The 11632-nt window shown below is 53.4% G+C and overlaps 1 protein-coding gene across 1 annotated transcript; it reads right to left on the bottom strand.

Moving 5' to 3' along the window:
- Positions 1-468: 468 nt before the first annotated feature.
- PGLYRP1 (peptidoglycan recognition protein 1) lies at positions 469-4461 on the bottom strand. Its single transcript, XM_042968827.1, has 3 exons — positions 4017-4461; positions 1268-1389; positions 469-718 (listed from the first exon to the last, which is right to left on the bottom strand). The coding sequence occupies exons 1-3, from the start codon at positions 4301-4303 to the stop codon at positions 540-542; spliced, it is 588 nt and encodes a 195-aa protein (XP_042824761.1). The 5' UTR covers positions 4304-4461; the 3' UTR covers positions 469-539.
- Positions 4462-11632: the final 7171 nt, after the last annotated feature.

The following is an 11632-nucleotide window of genomic DNA, read 5'->3' as shown; positions in this document are numbered from 1 at the left end:
GAGGGGTGTCATTGGGACCTGGGTGTATTTCTGGGCGCGCCTATGACTGGGAAGTTCAGGGGCAGGAAAAACTTCCATGCTCCCTAAAGCAACAAAAGAGGGGACCTTAGGTATGGTAGTGAGCAGCTCATCCCCAAAGGGGTACAAGCGGAGATAACTGCGCAGGATCCCTTTGGCCGAGTGGTAGAGAAGGGGTGTCCTGGAGCATGGTCCACTGCCCCCACAGAACCCCCCCCCCGAACTGCTGGCGGTGACCCGTGGGCCACCTTGGTGCTGATTCCTGCGCTCTGACCTGAGACCTCTGGGTTCTGAGCTATGATGTTGCTTCTAAGCTGGGATCTCGGGTCTTGGTTCAGGGTCGGGGCCTCTGGGTTCTAAGCACCAGCGAGGACAGAGGGCTGGGTGGGAAGGGCGGGGGTCTGGTGGGAGGTAGAGAGGGAGGGGGGGGCACAGGGTGGGACACAGGAACACAGTTTGAGCTGCATCTTTATTGGAGGGGAGAAGCGGTGGGGTTTCTGGGTGTAGTGGGAGACGGGGCCTCACTCGTGGTAGTGCGGCCAAGTCCGGATGATTTCATAGAGTTGGTCCCCTGGAGAGAGCGTCCGCTGCACATCCCGGTGTCCTTTCACCTCGTATGTGGGGCTCAGGGCTCCCTGAGCCACACCGCAAGCCAGCAGACTCTGGGCGGCCCTGAGGGCCCGGGGTGGGGGTGACCGCTCTGGGGGAGGCAGAGGCAGGAGTTAGGCTGCCGCTTCGTGGAAGGGCAGAGGTAGTGTGGGGCAGGGGTTCCATTTGTTCCACTCTGGCCCACTAGGGCCCAGAACCGGGTCGCAGGGACTCAACCTTACTGTGCCTCAGTGTCCTCCTCTGTGAAAGGAGGGAGTGGTGGCACCCGCCCACAGGGCTGTGGGACAATAAAATGAGTTCTTTTAGGCCAACCCCCCCCCCCCCCCCCTGCAGAACAGTGCCTGGCACAGCTGAAGCCCTCAGCAAGTGTCAAGATCGGAGTTCATTCTGCCTCCTCTGCCCCCAGACCTCGGGGTCCTACCCATGAGGGCAGCAATCAAGCAGTTCTTAGGTGCCAGGGACCTGGCCTAAGAACTTTTATGGAGATGAACCAATCCTAGCCCAAACGGGGGTTGAAAAGAAATGGCCATTATGCAAAGGAGGAGAGGAGGCTTGGAAAAGCAGCCGCTTGGCCAAGGTCACGGAGGCGCCATCCCCCAGACCCCATGTCTGCCCTCCATCCCTACAGCTGGACACTTACCCATGTAGTTACCCATGAAGGAGATGCCAATGGACATGGGGTTCCAGGTGACACCCGTGTGGTCGCCCTTGATGTCCCAGCCCCGGCCCTCGTACACGAGCCCATCTTCTCCAATCAGGAAGCTGCGCGGGTGGGTGGGAGGGTGGGTTTGCTGAGTGAGGGAGGGCATCCTGGGGGAGGACTCCCCCCTCCTCCTCCACTCACCCTGCCCCCTACTACTCAGGCACAATTCCGCCCAACCCCCTCCCTCCCTCCCTCCCCTCCCCTCCATCATCTTCTGAAATAACAGCAATGCCTCTGGCCCCTGCCACCTGCCAAGCACAGCTCTCTACAAGCACCATTTGTCACCCTCCGGGCAACCCTTGAGTCCGTACTGCCCCCACTCGGCAGAGAATCAGAGAGGTGGGGACATCTGCCTGCAGTCGCACAGCCAGATAGGGGCCGGAGCCCAGATTTTCCCTCCCGGGTCCCTGGGACTCCCACCCACGTGATCCTCTTCTTTGCTTCCTCCCGCCTCCCGGGAGGATTTGTTGAGCTCTTGACTTGTTGAGGCGGGTGCTGCTGTCCTCCCCATTTTAAGCTAAGGAAGCAGAGACTTAGAAAGGGAGGGGATTTGCCAAGGTCACGCCCCGGAGACCCCTGCCTCCCAGAACTCTCCACTGAGAAGCTCTTCTGCCCTTGGCCCAGCCTGCTTCCTGCTTCCTGTTCCCTGCTGGGGTACACCGAGTGACAGGATCTGGGACTCAAGCATTGTTGTCACCACCAGATACAGACCCTGGAGTCCCAGCATCTACCTCTGGGAGGTTTCCAGGCCTGGCGGCAGATCCTTAAGACTCATTTGACAGGTCTTGATTGGGCGAGTCTGACTTGGCCCGTTGGAATTAACTAGAAGGTCGGCATTTTGATGTTGCAAATATCCGCTGCCTCAGCCCTCCTGCTCAAAGGGTTTCTTGTGACGTACAGAACGTTGGAACTTCAGAATCTTGGGTCCTGAATCTCACGCACAGGAAGCCAGACTCGGAATCTGTCCCGGAAGAGACTAGAAATTCCACAGTGATGCTGGCCCCCAGGACTGGGCTGGTTAAGGCCCTGCCCCAGCCCCTGGTACAGGCAATTGGCACTGGCTAGGTTTGCGTGAGATGGTTGCCTCTAATTTAAACCATCAGCACCGCCACCAGGTGGGGACAGCGAGGAACCCTTCTTATAGGTCAAGAAACTGAGGCTCAGAGAGAGAATGTGATGTGACGAGGGAGTTCCAGGACAGTTGGATCAGACTCTGAATCCTAAAATCTGAGAAAGAGACTTCAGTCTGCTTTTCTATAAGGCAGTTCAAGGCCAGCGGCTGAAGCGTTGTCTTCACTACTTCGTGGAAACGCTCAGAATCGGAACCCCTCGGTCTTGGAGGAGACAAAACCCGGGAGTTGGAGCCTCTGAACTGTGAAATCTTGAGCCAGAAGAGCTGAGGATTCCCTCGGTGGCCTCTAGACTTCCAGTGAGGTGCCCAGAGTCCCCAGCCTCACCCCAGCCCTATTTGAAGCAGTCTCGAAGGGTGGAGCCTGGCAACCTGGATTTCCAGTAAGGTGACTGGTGCTTACCGAGGTCTGAGAACCCGTCGGGTTCAAAGTTCAAAGGCTGCGGAAGCCTTTGTGTGGGACCCCCCGCCTGTCACCCCGGAAAGGGAGCTGGGGTTTCTGCTCTTACCCACCTGCAGTTTGTTCTCCCCACGGCCGCCAGAGGGAGCTTCTTGCCTCTCGCGGACTCACAGCCCTCCCGTGGCTCCCGTATACCGGGGCCCACGAGGCCCTGTGCCGTGTGTCCCAGCCCGACCCGGTCTTCCTCATTTCATGTCACTCCTCCCTGCTCCCCCCAGCCATCCTGACCTCTGCTCTTCAGGCATGACCCTCTCACTTGGCCCTCACAGCCATTAATTACTCCTGCTCGGTCCCCTGCTTACCCCTCTTCCCGCACGCCCCCCCCCCCCACCCGAGCCAGAGACCCCTCGAGCCCCCCTGTTTTCTTTCTCCATTGCTTCCATCACCCTCTGAATTCATCTGGTTGCCTTCGCTTGTTTCCCACCTGTTCCTCCTTGTGGGTCTTGAAATCCCACCGGGCCAGAGTCGCGCTGTTGACGCGTCCCGGTCCCCACACCGGCACAGAGCCTGGCACAGTGCCTAAGGGCGAGCGTCCATGAACTCGGGGGGGGGGGGGGGCTCCCACCGCATGCCCGGTGGCGTCCTAAGTGCTTTGCGTGTGTGTGTGTTGGCTGATTTAGTGACCAGGTGGGCCACAAAGGAGCTGACTGCAGAGCAGGGACAGGAAGCCAACCAGCAGAGAGCGCGCATCAGTGCCCGGATCTCGGCCGGCAACCAGCGGAGACTGGAGTTGGCCCCACGCTTCCCCAGCCTGCTTGTCCGCCTCCCAACAAAGGTGGCAGGCTTTGTGAAGGGACTCCGGTGTAGAGGACGCCTTCTTTTGCGTTGGCGAAGTCTGTCCCTTCCTGGGGGGGGGGGGGGGGGGGGCAGAGCCTGGCCTTCCAGCCCCGCCCCCTGTTCCTCTCCCCACCGCCCCCCCCCCAGGCCCCTGAGGCCGCCCGCACATGCGCAGTGCTGTGTGCCGACCCTGGGGAGAAGCCAAGGCCACCGAGGGGCGGAGTAAGCGGCCCAGGGTGTCAGCCAGGCGGCCCTAGATCGGCCCGTGGCCGCTCGGGCCCGCACACCTTTCCCTACACCCGTCCCGGCTCCGCACTCACTTGTAGCCCACGTCACACCAGTTCAGCGTCCTCGAATGGTAGCTATGCAGGTTCTGCACCTGCTTCAGGCACGAGGCCGGGCTGTCGCAGTGGCTGCCCCCGGTGTGCGACACCACCACGTAGCGCACGGGGTGTTGTAGTTTCTCCCCGCACTTGGACGCCGGGGCCTTCCATTCCCTCCGGGGCACTATGGGGCAGCAGGAGCCTGGGGCTTCTTCTCCAGGCGCCCCAAGGCCGAGGCCGAGGCCGAGGAGGGCCCAGGTGAGCAGCGCGCCGCGGCGGGACATGGCGGGCGGGGCGCGGAGGGATGCCTAGGAGCTCGCGGCTGGCGGGCGGGGCCGCCTTTATCTGCTGGGGCCAGGAGGTAGGGAAGGCCTTGCTTCACCCCCGGGCGGGACGGGCGGGTCACACCGGACCCCAGATTCTGCTTCCTTCTCTGGCAGGGCTGCAACAGGATGCGGTGGGGGCCCGGGTCTCATCTCTCTTCCTCCCTGAGGGACTGAGGTAACAGACGCCCCCCCCCCCCCCCCACTGTTTGTAACTGTATAACTTTGTATAAGGAGCACACAGTGTTATGTTAGTTTCAGGCGCACAAGGTCGTGAGTCCACAATTCTGTGCCTTACTTAGTGCTCGCCACGATAGGTGTAGCCACCCTGGGGGGACGCAATGCTATTGCACTCTGACTTATTATTTTTTTAAGCTTATTTATGTATTTAGAGAGAAAGCGAGCGCATGAGCCTGGGAGGGGCAGAGAGAGAGAGAGGGAGACACAGAATCCGAAGCAGACTCCGGGCTCTGAGTTGTCAGCGCGGAGCCTGATGCAGGGCTCAAACTCACGAGCCGTGAGGTCATGACCTGAGCCCAAGTCAGACGCTCAGCCGACCGAGCCACCCAGGCGTCCCCCAAAAGCTCCCGTCATACACACACACACACACACACACACACACACACACACACGTACACTTTTTTAAATGTTTATTTATTTTTGAGACCCAGAGAGAGACAGAGCATGAGCAAGGGAGGGTCAGAGAGAGAGGGAGACACAGAAACCGAAGCAGGCTCCAGGCTCTGAGCTGTCAGCACAGAGCCCAGTGCAGGGCTCGAACTCACAAACCATGAGATCATGACCTGAGCCGAAATGGGAACGCTTAACCAACTGAGCCACCCAGGCACCCCTATATATATTTTTAAATAACGGAATGAAATCATGCGCATCACTTTGCCTTTTGTCACCTACTATCTCTTGTGCATCTCGCCAGGTCAACGCAGCTAATTCTAATTCAATCGTCGTAAGAGTTGCATAGCATTTCATGCTGTGGGTTTACCATTTTGACCCAATCTTTGCTTTTTTGGAGCTTTGCAATTCTTTTTCCCTCCCCCATGCTGCACAAAATGTTATCAGACATCCAGCCCTACCTGCTGAAGCATCTATAAATGATAAATATAGACTTTCTAAGTCAAAGACTGTATGTATTTAGTTGTTACTAGATTGTTTCCCCCAAAGGCTGTTAAAAATCCTTATTTCTACCAGCGATGTATTGGAGTCCCCATTCACCCCAGAAGAGGGCAATATCTCTGTAACTTTAAATGGCATTTTTATAACCACTCAGGAGATTATTTTTCTATGTTTTCTGCCCGTTTGGATTTGTCTTCTATCAATTGCCTGTTATCTCCCTTGTCCATTTGAAAAATAAATTGGGCTGGGGTGCCCGGCTTGCTCAGTTGGTGGAGCACACAACTCTTGATCTCAGAGTCATGAGTTCAAGCCCCCACGTTGGGTGTAGAGATCCCTTAAAAAAATTCTAAAAAAAAAAAAAAAAAATAACTCGAGTTGTTTATCTTTTTGTTACCACTTTGCAAAGTGAAGAAAAGAATCCCATAACTAGTATTGTTGAGTCGTTGGGTATGTACATTTTGTGTCTCTTTTAAAAGCATTAGGGAATAGCATACATGTAGCAAAATGTACAAAGGTACTTTTAAAATATGGTTAATAGAATTAATAGCGTGAAGAACTGTGTTCCTTTTCGCACCGTGAATACAGGATGTATCCAGCACCCAGATCAGGAAATAGAACTACATCAAAATTTTTATTTTATTAAAAAAATTTTTTTTAACGTTTATTTATTTTTGAGAGGCAGAGAGAGATCGAGTGCAAGCGGGGGAGGGGCGGAGAGAGAGGGAGACACAGAATGGGAAGCAGGCTCCAGGCTTTGAGCTGTCAGCACAGAGCCGATGCAGGGCTCGAACTCATGAACCGTGAGATCATGACCTGAGCCAAAGTCGGCCGCTTGACCAACTAACTGAGCCACCCAGGCGCCCCCACCTCAGCTAGGATTTATAATTGCATATGGTGTGAGGTAGGGGTTTAATTTGGTGTCTAAATGGCTAGCCATTTGTTCTGGTGCTATTTATTAAATAGACCTGGTTTTAAATTTCAGCCCTGCCCCTTATTAGCTGGGTGGCCTTGGGCAATTAGGCAGGATTTGACATCGCTGACCACATCCTTCTTGAAATGTTCACTTTCCTCAGCTTCTGTGTCGTAAGACTGTCTTGATTTTCTTTCTGCTTCTCAGCTGGTCTTTTCCTCTCCCTCTTTGACTCATTCTTCCTTCCTTGACCATTAGACTATTCTTTTTTCTGCTGGGTGATTTTTCATCCGGGTAATGGCTTCAGCCACCACTAAAATGCAAGTGACTTCTAGGTGTTTATGTCCAGCCTGGAGTTTTCAGATGAATTCTGGAACTGTGTATCTTCCTGCCTGGTTCACACCTGTACTTCGATGCCCCACAGGGACCTCCCATGAATATTCCTAAAATGGTTTATGATTTTTCTCCTCCAAAATCAGCCCTCTTCCAGGAGTTCCTGTCTAAGGGAATGACATGATTGTCTTCCAGGTACAAAAGCCATGCATCAGAGCATCATCCTTGACCAAATTCTAGTGTGTCCCCTGTTGTGTTGAGTACCCCAGCCCATAGCAGGCGCTGAATATATACTGAATGGTAAGTATCCAGCTCACTCCCTGGTCGTGTTGCTGTTATCGCCCAAATATCTTATGAATCAGACCACCCTGGTTTATTTCCACTCTCCCCACCTGGGTCCAGTCACCGTCTCCTTGCACCTGGATTTTCTCCCACCCCCTCGGTGACTTTCCAGCATGCACCTTGGCCCCCATGAGGCCGAAGCTCAGGTCTGATCAAGCGACCCTCAAACGTGAGTCACCGTTTTCTGTGGCTTCTCACGACTCTTAGGATGGATCCCAAGCACTTCGCCACGGCCTGCCTTCAACCTAGTCTCACCCGACTCACTCCTGAGGCCCTCTTCCCCTAGCTTCCCTGCCCTTCTTGCCGCCCTTGAGGATGCTTTGACTACCCTGTCCCCAGGGGACTTTGTCCGCACTGTGTGCAAGGTTTGTTTGTTTATTTATTTATTTATTTATTTATTTATTTATTTACATTTTTAGAGAGAGAGTCTGAGAGCAGGGGAGAGGGGGAGAGAGAGAATCTTAAGCAGGCTTCACACTCAGCATGGAGCCTGACGTGGGGCTCGATCCCGCGACCCTGGGATTGTGACCTGAGCCAAAATCAAGAGGCGGACACTCAACCAACTGAGTCACCCGGGAGCCCCTGTACAAGTCCTAAATAAATGGGGAACCTTAAGAAATTCAGGAACTTTGTACCTTACCTTTAAGATTACAAAACATGAGGGCGCCTTTTGTAAAAAAGCAGGAATATGTACACATCGGACTGCTTACTAAGAATATAGCCTTTAGCCAGGTAGGGTGAAGTATTCCTGTGTTAGAATTTTATTTATTCTATATCTTGTCAGCCTCAGAGTGGGACATGCCCTTGTGAGCATTTACAAGAGCCTCAATGGGTAATTGTTATATTACCCCTAATCCTGAGAACTGTATTACTAGGGTATTTTTTAAATAGGAAATTAAATCTACCCTCTGTACCTTTTAGGACGTTGATTTTTTAACTATTTAATTCACCAACTGCCTTTATTTGATCTTGTAATTAATTCAGCCATTATAAAAACTCCTCAGAGTCTCTGGCGGTTAGCAAAAAAGCATTCGTCTTCGTTGTATCAATAGTGAAAGAAGACTAATTAAATGCTGATTAGAGGGGCGCCTGGGTGGCTCAGTTGGTTAAGCGTCTGACTTTGGCTCAGGTCATGATCTCACGGTCCGTGAGTTTGAGCCCCGCGTCGGGCTCTGTGCTGACAGCTCAGAGCCTGGAGCCTGCTTCCGATTCTGAGTCTCCCTCTCTCTCTCTGACCCTCCCCCGTTCATGCTCTGTCTCTCTCTGTCTCAAAAATAAACAAACATTAAAAAAAAATTTTTTTTAAATGCTGATTAGAGCAAAGACAAAGACAATGCAGAATCCCCATTTTTTTTTTCCTTGACATTCCCAGGCCTGGAATGCTCACCTCCCCCTCACACACCCCATCCTGACTGTCCTTCTGTGTTGCCTCCTCAGAGGTGACAAGTCCCCCTCTTTGCTTTCCCCACATCAACTTCTCCATATTTATCACAAGGGTACTTATTAAGTTATCTGTACAATTCTCGGATTAGTTTCTGTCTCTCCTGCTATACAGTGAAGTCTATAAGTATTGTTCAAACCATGACACTCGAGAGAGAAAGAGGGAGCTATTGATAATTCTGCTGGGTCAACAGGCCCACGTGAGCTGTCCCAAACAATCCAGGATGTATAACCACCCCATTTAAAGATAAGGAAGGAGGTTTTTTCTCTCTGTCACATACCATTATGTCCCTGATTCCTTGCACACAGTTGGTGATAAGATCACATACTAAGCCATCCTTGGTTTCTTCATCTGTGAAATGCGGTTTAAAAAAAGTTTTTTAAATGTTTTATTTATTTTTGAGACAGAGAGAGACAGAGCATGAACAGGGGAGGGGCAGAGAGAGAGGGAGACACAGAATAGGAAGCAGGCTCCAGGCTCCGAGCTGTCAGCACAGGGCCGGATGCGGGGCTCGAACCCACGAACTGTGAGATCATGACCTGAGCCAAAGTCGTGCGCTTAACTGACTGAGCCACCCAGGCGCCTCATGTTATTCGTTTTCTTTTTTAGTTAGTTAGTTTGTTTGTTTACTTATTTATTTATTTTGAGAGAGAGAGAGAGAGAGAGAGAGAGAGAGAGAGAATCCCAAGCATGCTCCATGCTGTCAGCAAAGAACTCACAGCGGGGCTCGAACTTACGAAACGTGAGATCATGACCTGAGCTGAAATCAAGAGTCAGAGGCTTAACCGACTGAGCCCCCCAGGCGCCCCCGTTGTTGTTCCTCTTTTCTGGGGACGGGGACTGCTTTCAGTCTGCCCCCATCCCCATCCAGGACTTCCTACAGGTGTCCCCTCCCTTACGTGGGCTCATTCAGGCCACCTCTGCTCACAGGTGATCACAGCCCCCTGACCTGCCACCGAGACCCTTTTTTTAAAAATTTTTTTTTTTTCAACGTTTTTTATTTATTTTTGGGACAGAGAGAGACAGAGCATGAACGGGGGAGGGGCAGAGAGAGAGGGAGACACAGAATCGGAAACAGGCTCCAGGCTCCGAGCCATCAGCCCAGAGCCTGACGCGGGGCTCGAACTCACGGACCGCGAGATCGTGACCTGAGCTGAAGTCGGCCGCTTAACCGACTGCGCCACCCAGGCGCCCCCCACCGAGACCCTTTTAAGTAACTCCCTTGGAATTTCGAATTTTCACACCTCTTGGAATTCTGCCAGGAACACGGAGGCTACCAGAGAGCAGGGCCCTGGCTCCCAAGTTGTAGCCCATCCCTCCTCTTTTTAAACTCCTCTTCCCCTTCCTACCATGCAGGCCTCCCGCGCCTGGCATTGCTGGCCCCAGCGCTGTCCACAGCTTCGGAGACAGGGTGCCCCTGGGGTCTAGAGGTGCACACCCGATCCCCTTGCAACACTGACCCAGGGAAGAGCCCCAGGCAGGTTTTGGCAGGAGACTGGGGGCTGCCCATTCAGGGAATTCTGGGCTGGGGGCTGCCCATTCAGGGAATTCTGGGGTCTCAGGGTTCCATAAAATGTCCAGAAGCATCTGCTGGGAGGGGGTGGGGGGGGGGTGGGGAGGGGGATTCAGCCGTAAGTAAAACGGAAGTTCTTGCGCGCACTTTCCAGTGGGGAAGTCACACAGTAAATAAAGAAACTAATAATTATTTAAAGCAGTTTCACATATACTGTATTTCACGTAGGTGGCGCGACTAGCGTTAGGCCTGGCAGGTAGCGCGCGCCCAATGGAACATCATCATCAGCTCTGACCTTGGGCTTGGTTTTGGCGCTGGGAAAAAGACGCGGCACTCTTCTCGGCGGTTCCCTCCTCCCACCGCCAGAGGGCGCGCCGCCCCCGCCTGTCCTCACTCTGTGCCGCACGCCTTTCCCTAATCTTAATTGCAGCGGGGCAGCCTCTTCGCCTCGCGTGGGACCTGTTCTGTGGTTTTCCTGGGGGCCTGCCTGTCCCAGGGAGTGGTTTGCTGCTAATAGCAGCAATAGCAACCCAAACCATGAAGAACTAAGAGCCAAGAGTTACTGAAATTATGTTGATCCCACAATGCCTATAGGCACAATCAGCTAGGATGCAGAGAGGAGGCTGTTGGGTCAGAGGGACCAGCGTGAGATTGGGGACCAGGGGGAGAGAGAGAATCCCAGACGGCCTCCCCACTGACAGCACAGAGCCCAATGTGAGGCTCGAACTCACGAACCATGAGACCATTTCCTGAGCCCAAGTCAGACACTGAATTCGCTGAGCCACCCAAGTGCCCCAATAGCAGACACTCCTGGAGGCCTATACCTACACCCATGGAAACTTCCGGAAGCCAGTTTTCCACCATGAGGGAAGCCACAATTAGTGTGGTCAACTCTTGAAAAGGCAGAAAAGATGCAGCGAGTCTGTGACAATATTGCCGGGCCTCCGGATCTAGCCTCTCCTAGTATCAGCCCTCTTAGGAGATTCTTCTGCCCTTTGACACTCGGTAAGTTAGATAGATTTTTACTAATTTCTTCTTTCAGCCTCTCAACTGACTAGGACTGTTGGATTTATTGTATCTCTGAAAGGTTGCGTGATCTAATGGCTATGGAGGGTGCAGAAATGGTCCTCCTCAAAGATGTCCACGTCCTGGGGGCGCCTGGGTGGTTCAGTCGGGTTGAGCGTCCGACTTTGGACGCTCACGTGCCACCCACGTGCGCCCAGATGCAAAAACCCGGAGCAAAGTACGAACAAACCGGGACCCAAAGTGCGTCACGAGATGAGGTTTAACCCGGCAGCCCAGGGTGTGCTTAACTTCCAAAACCCAATCGGTGAAGCATGAGTGTTTGTGTCTTGTGTATGGAACATGAGTGTTTGTGTCTTGTGTATGGAACAGCTCGGGGCGGCTTGGCAGGATAGGGCAGGTCGTGATTTCCACCCGGGGTGTGGCCCCACCACAAAAGGCCTTGGAGCAGCCGGGACCCGAGTATTTTAAGGACGAGACGCCAACTTATGAGGAAAACTTCAGAAAGTCATTATTAAGGAGAGTGATCCTGGGGGGGGGGGGATCCATGGGGAAAATGGGTGGTGGGCAGTAAGGAGGGCACTTTTCGGGATGAGC

The sequence above is a fragment of the Panthera tigris genome, chromosome E2 (genome assembly GCF_018350195.1).
Source record: "Panthera tigris isolate Pti1 chromosome E2, P.tigris_Pti1_mat1.1, whole genome shotgun sequence".
Classification (NCBI taxonomy): Eukaryota; Metazoa; Chordata; class Mammalia; order Carnivora; family Felidae; genus Panthera; species Panthera tigris.
Note: the sequence above shows the minus strand (reverse complement) of the source record. Positions and strands in the feature narration are given on the sequence as shown.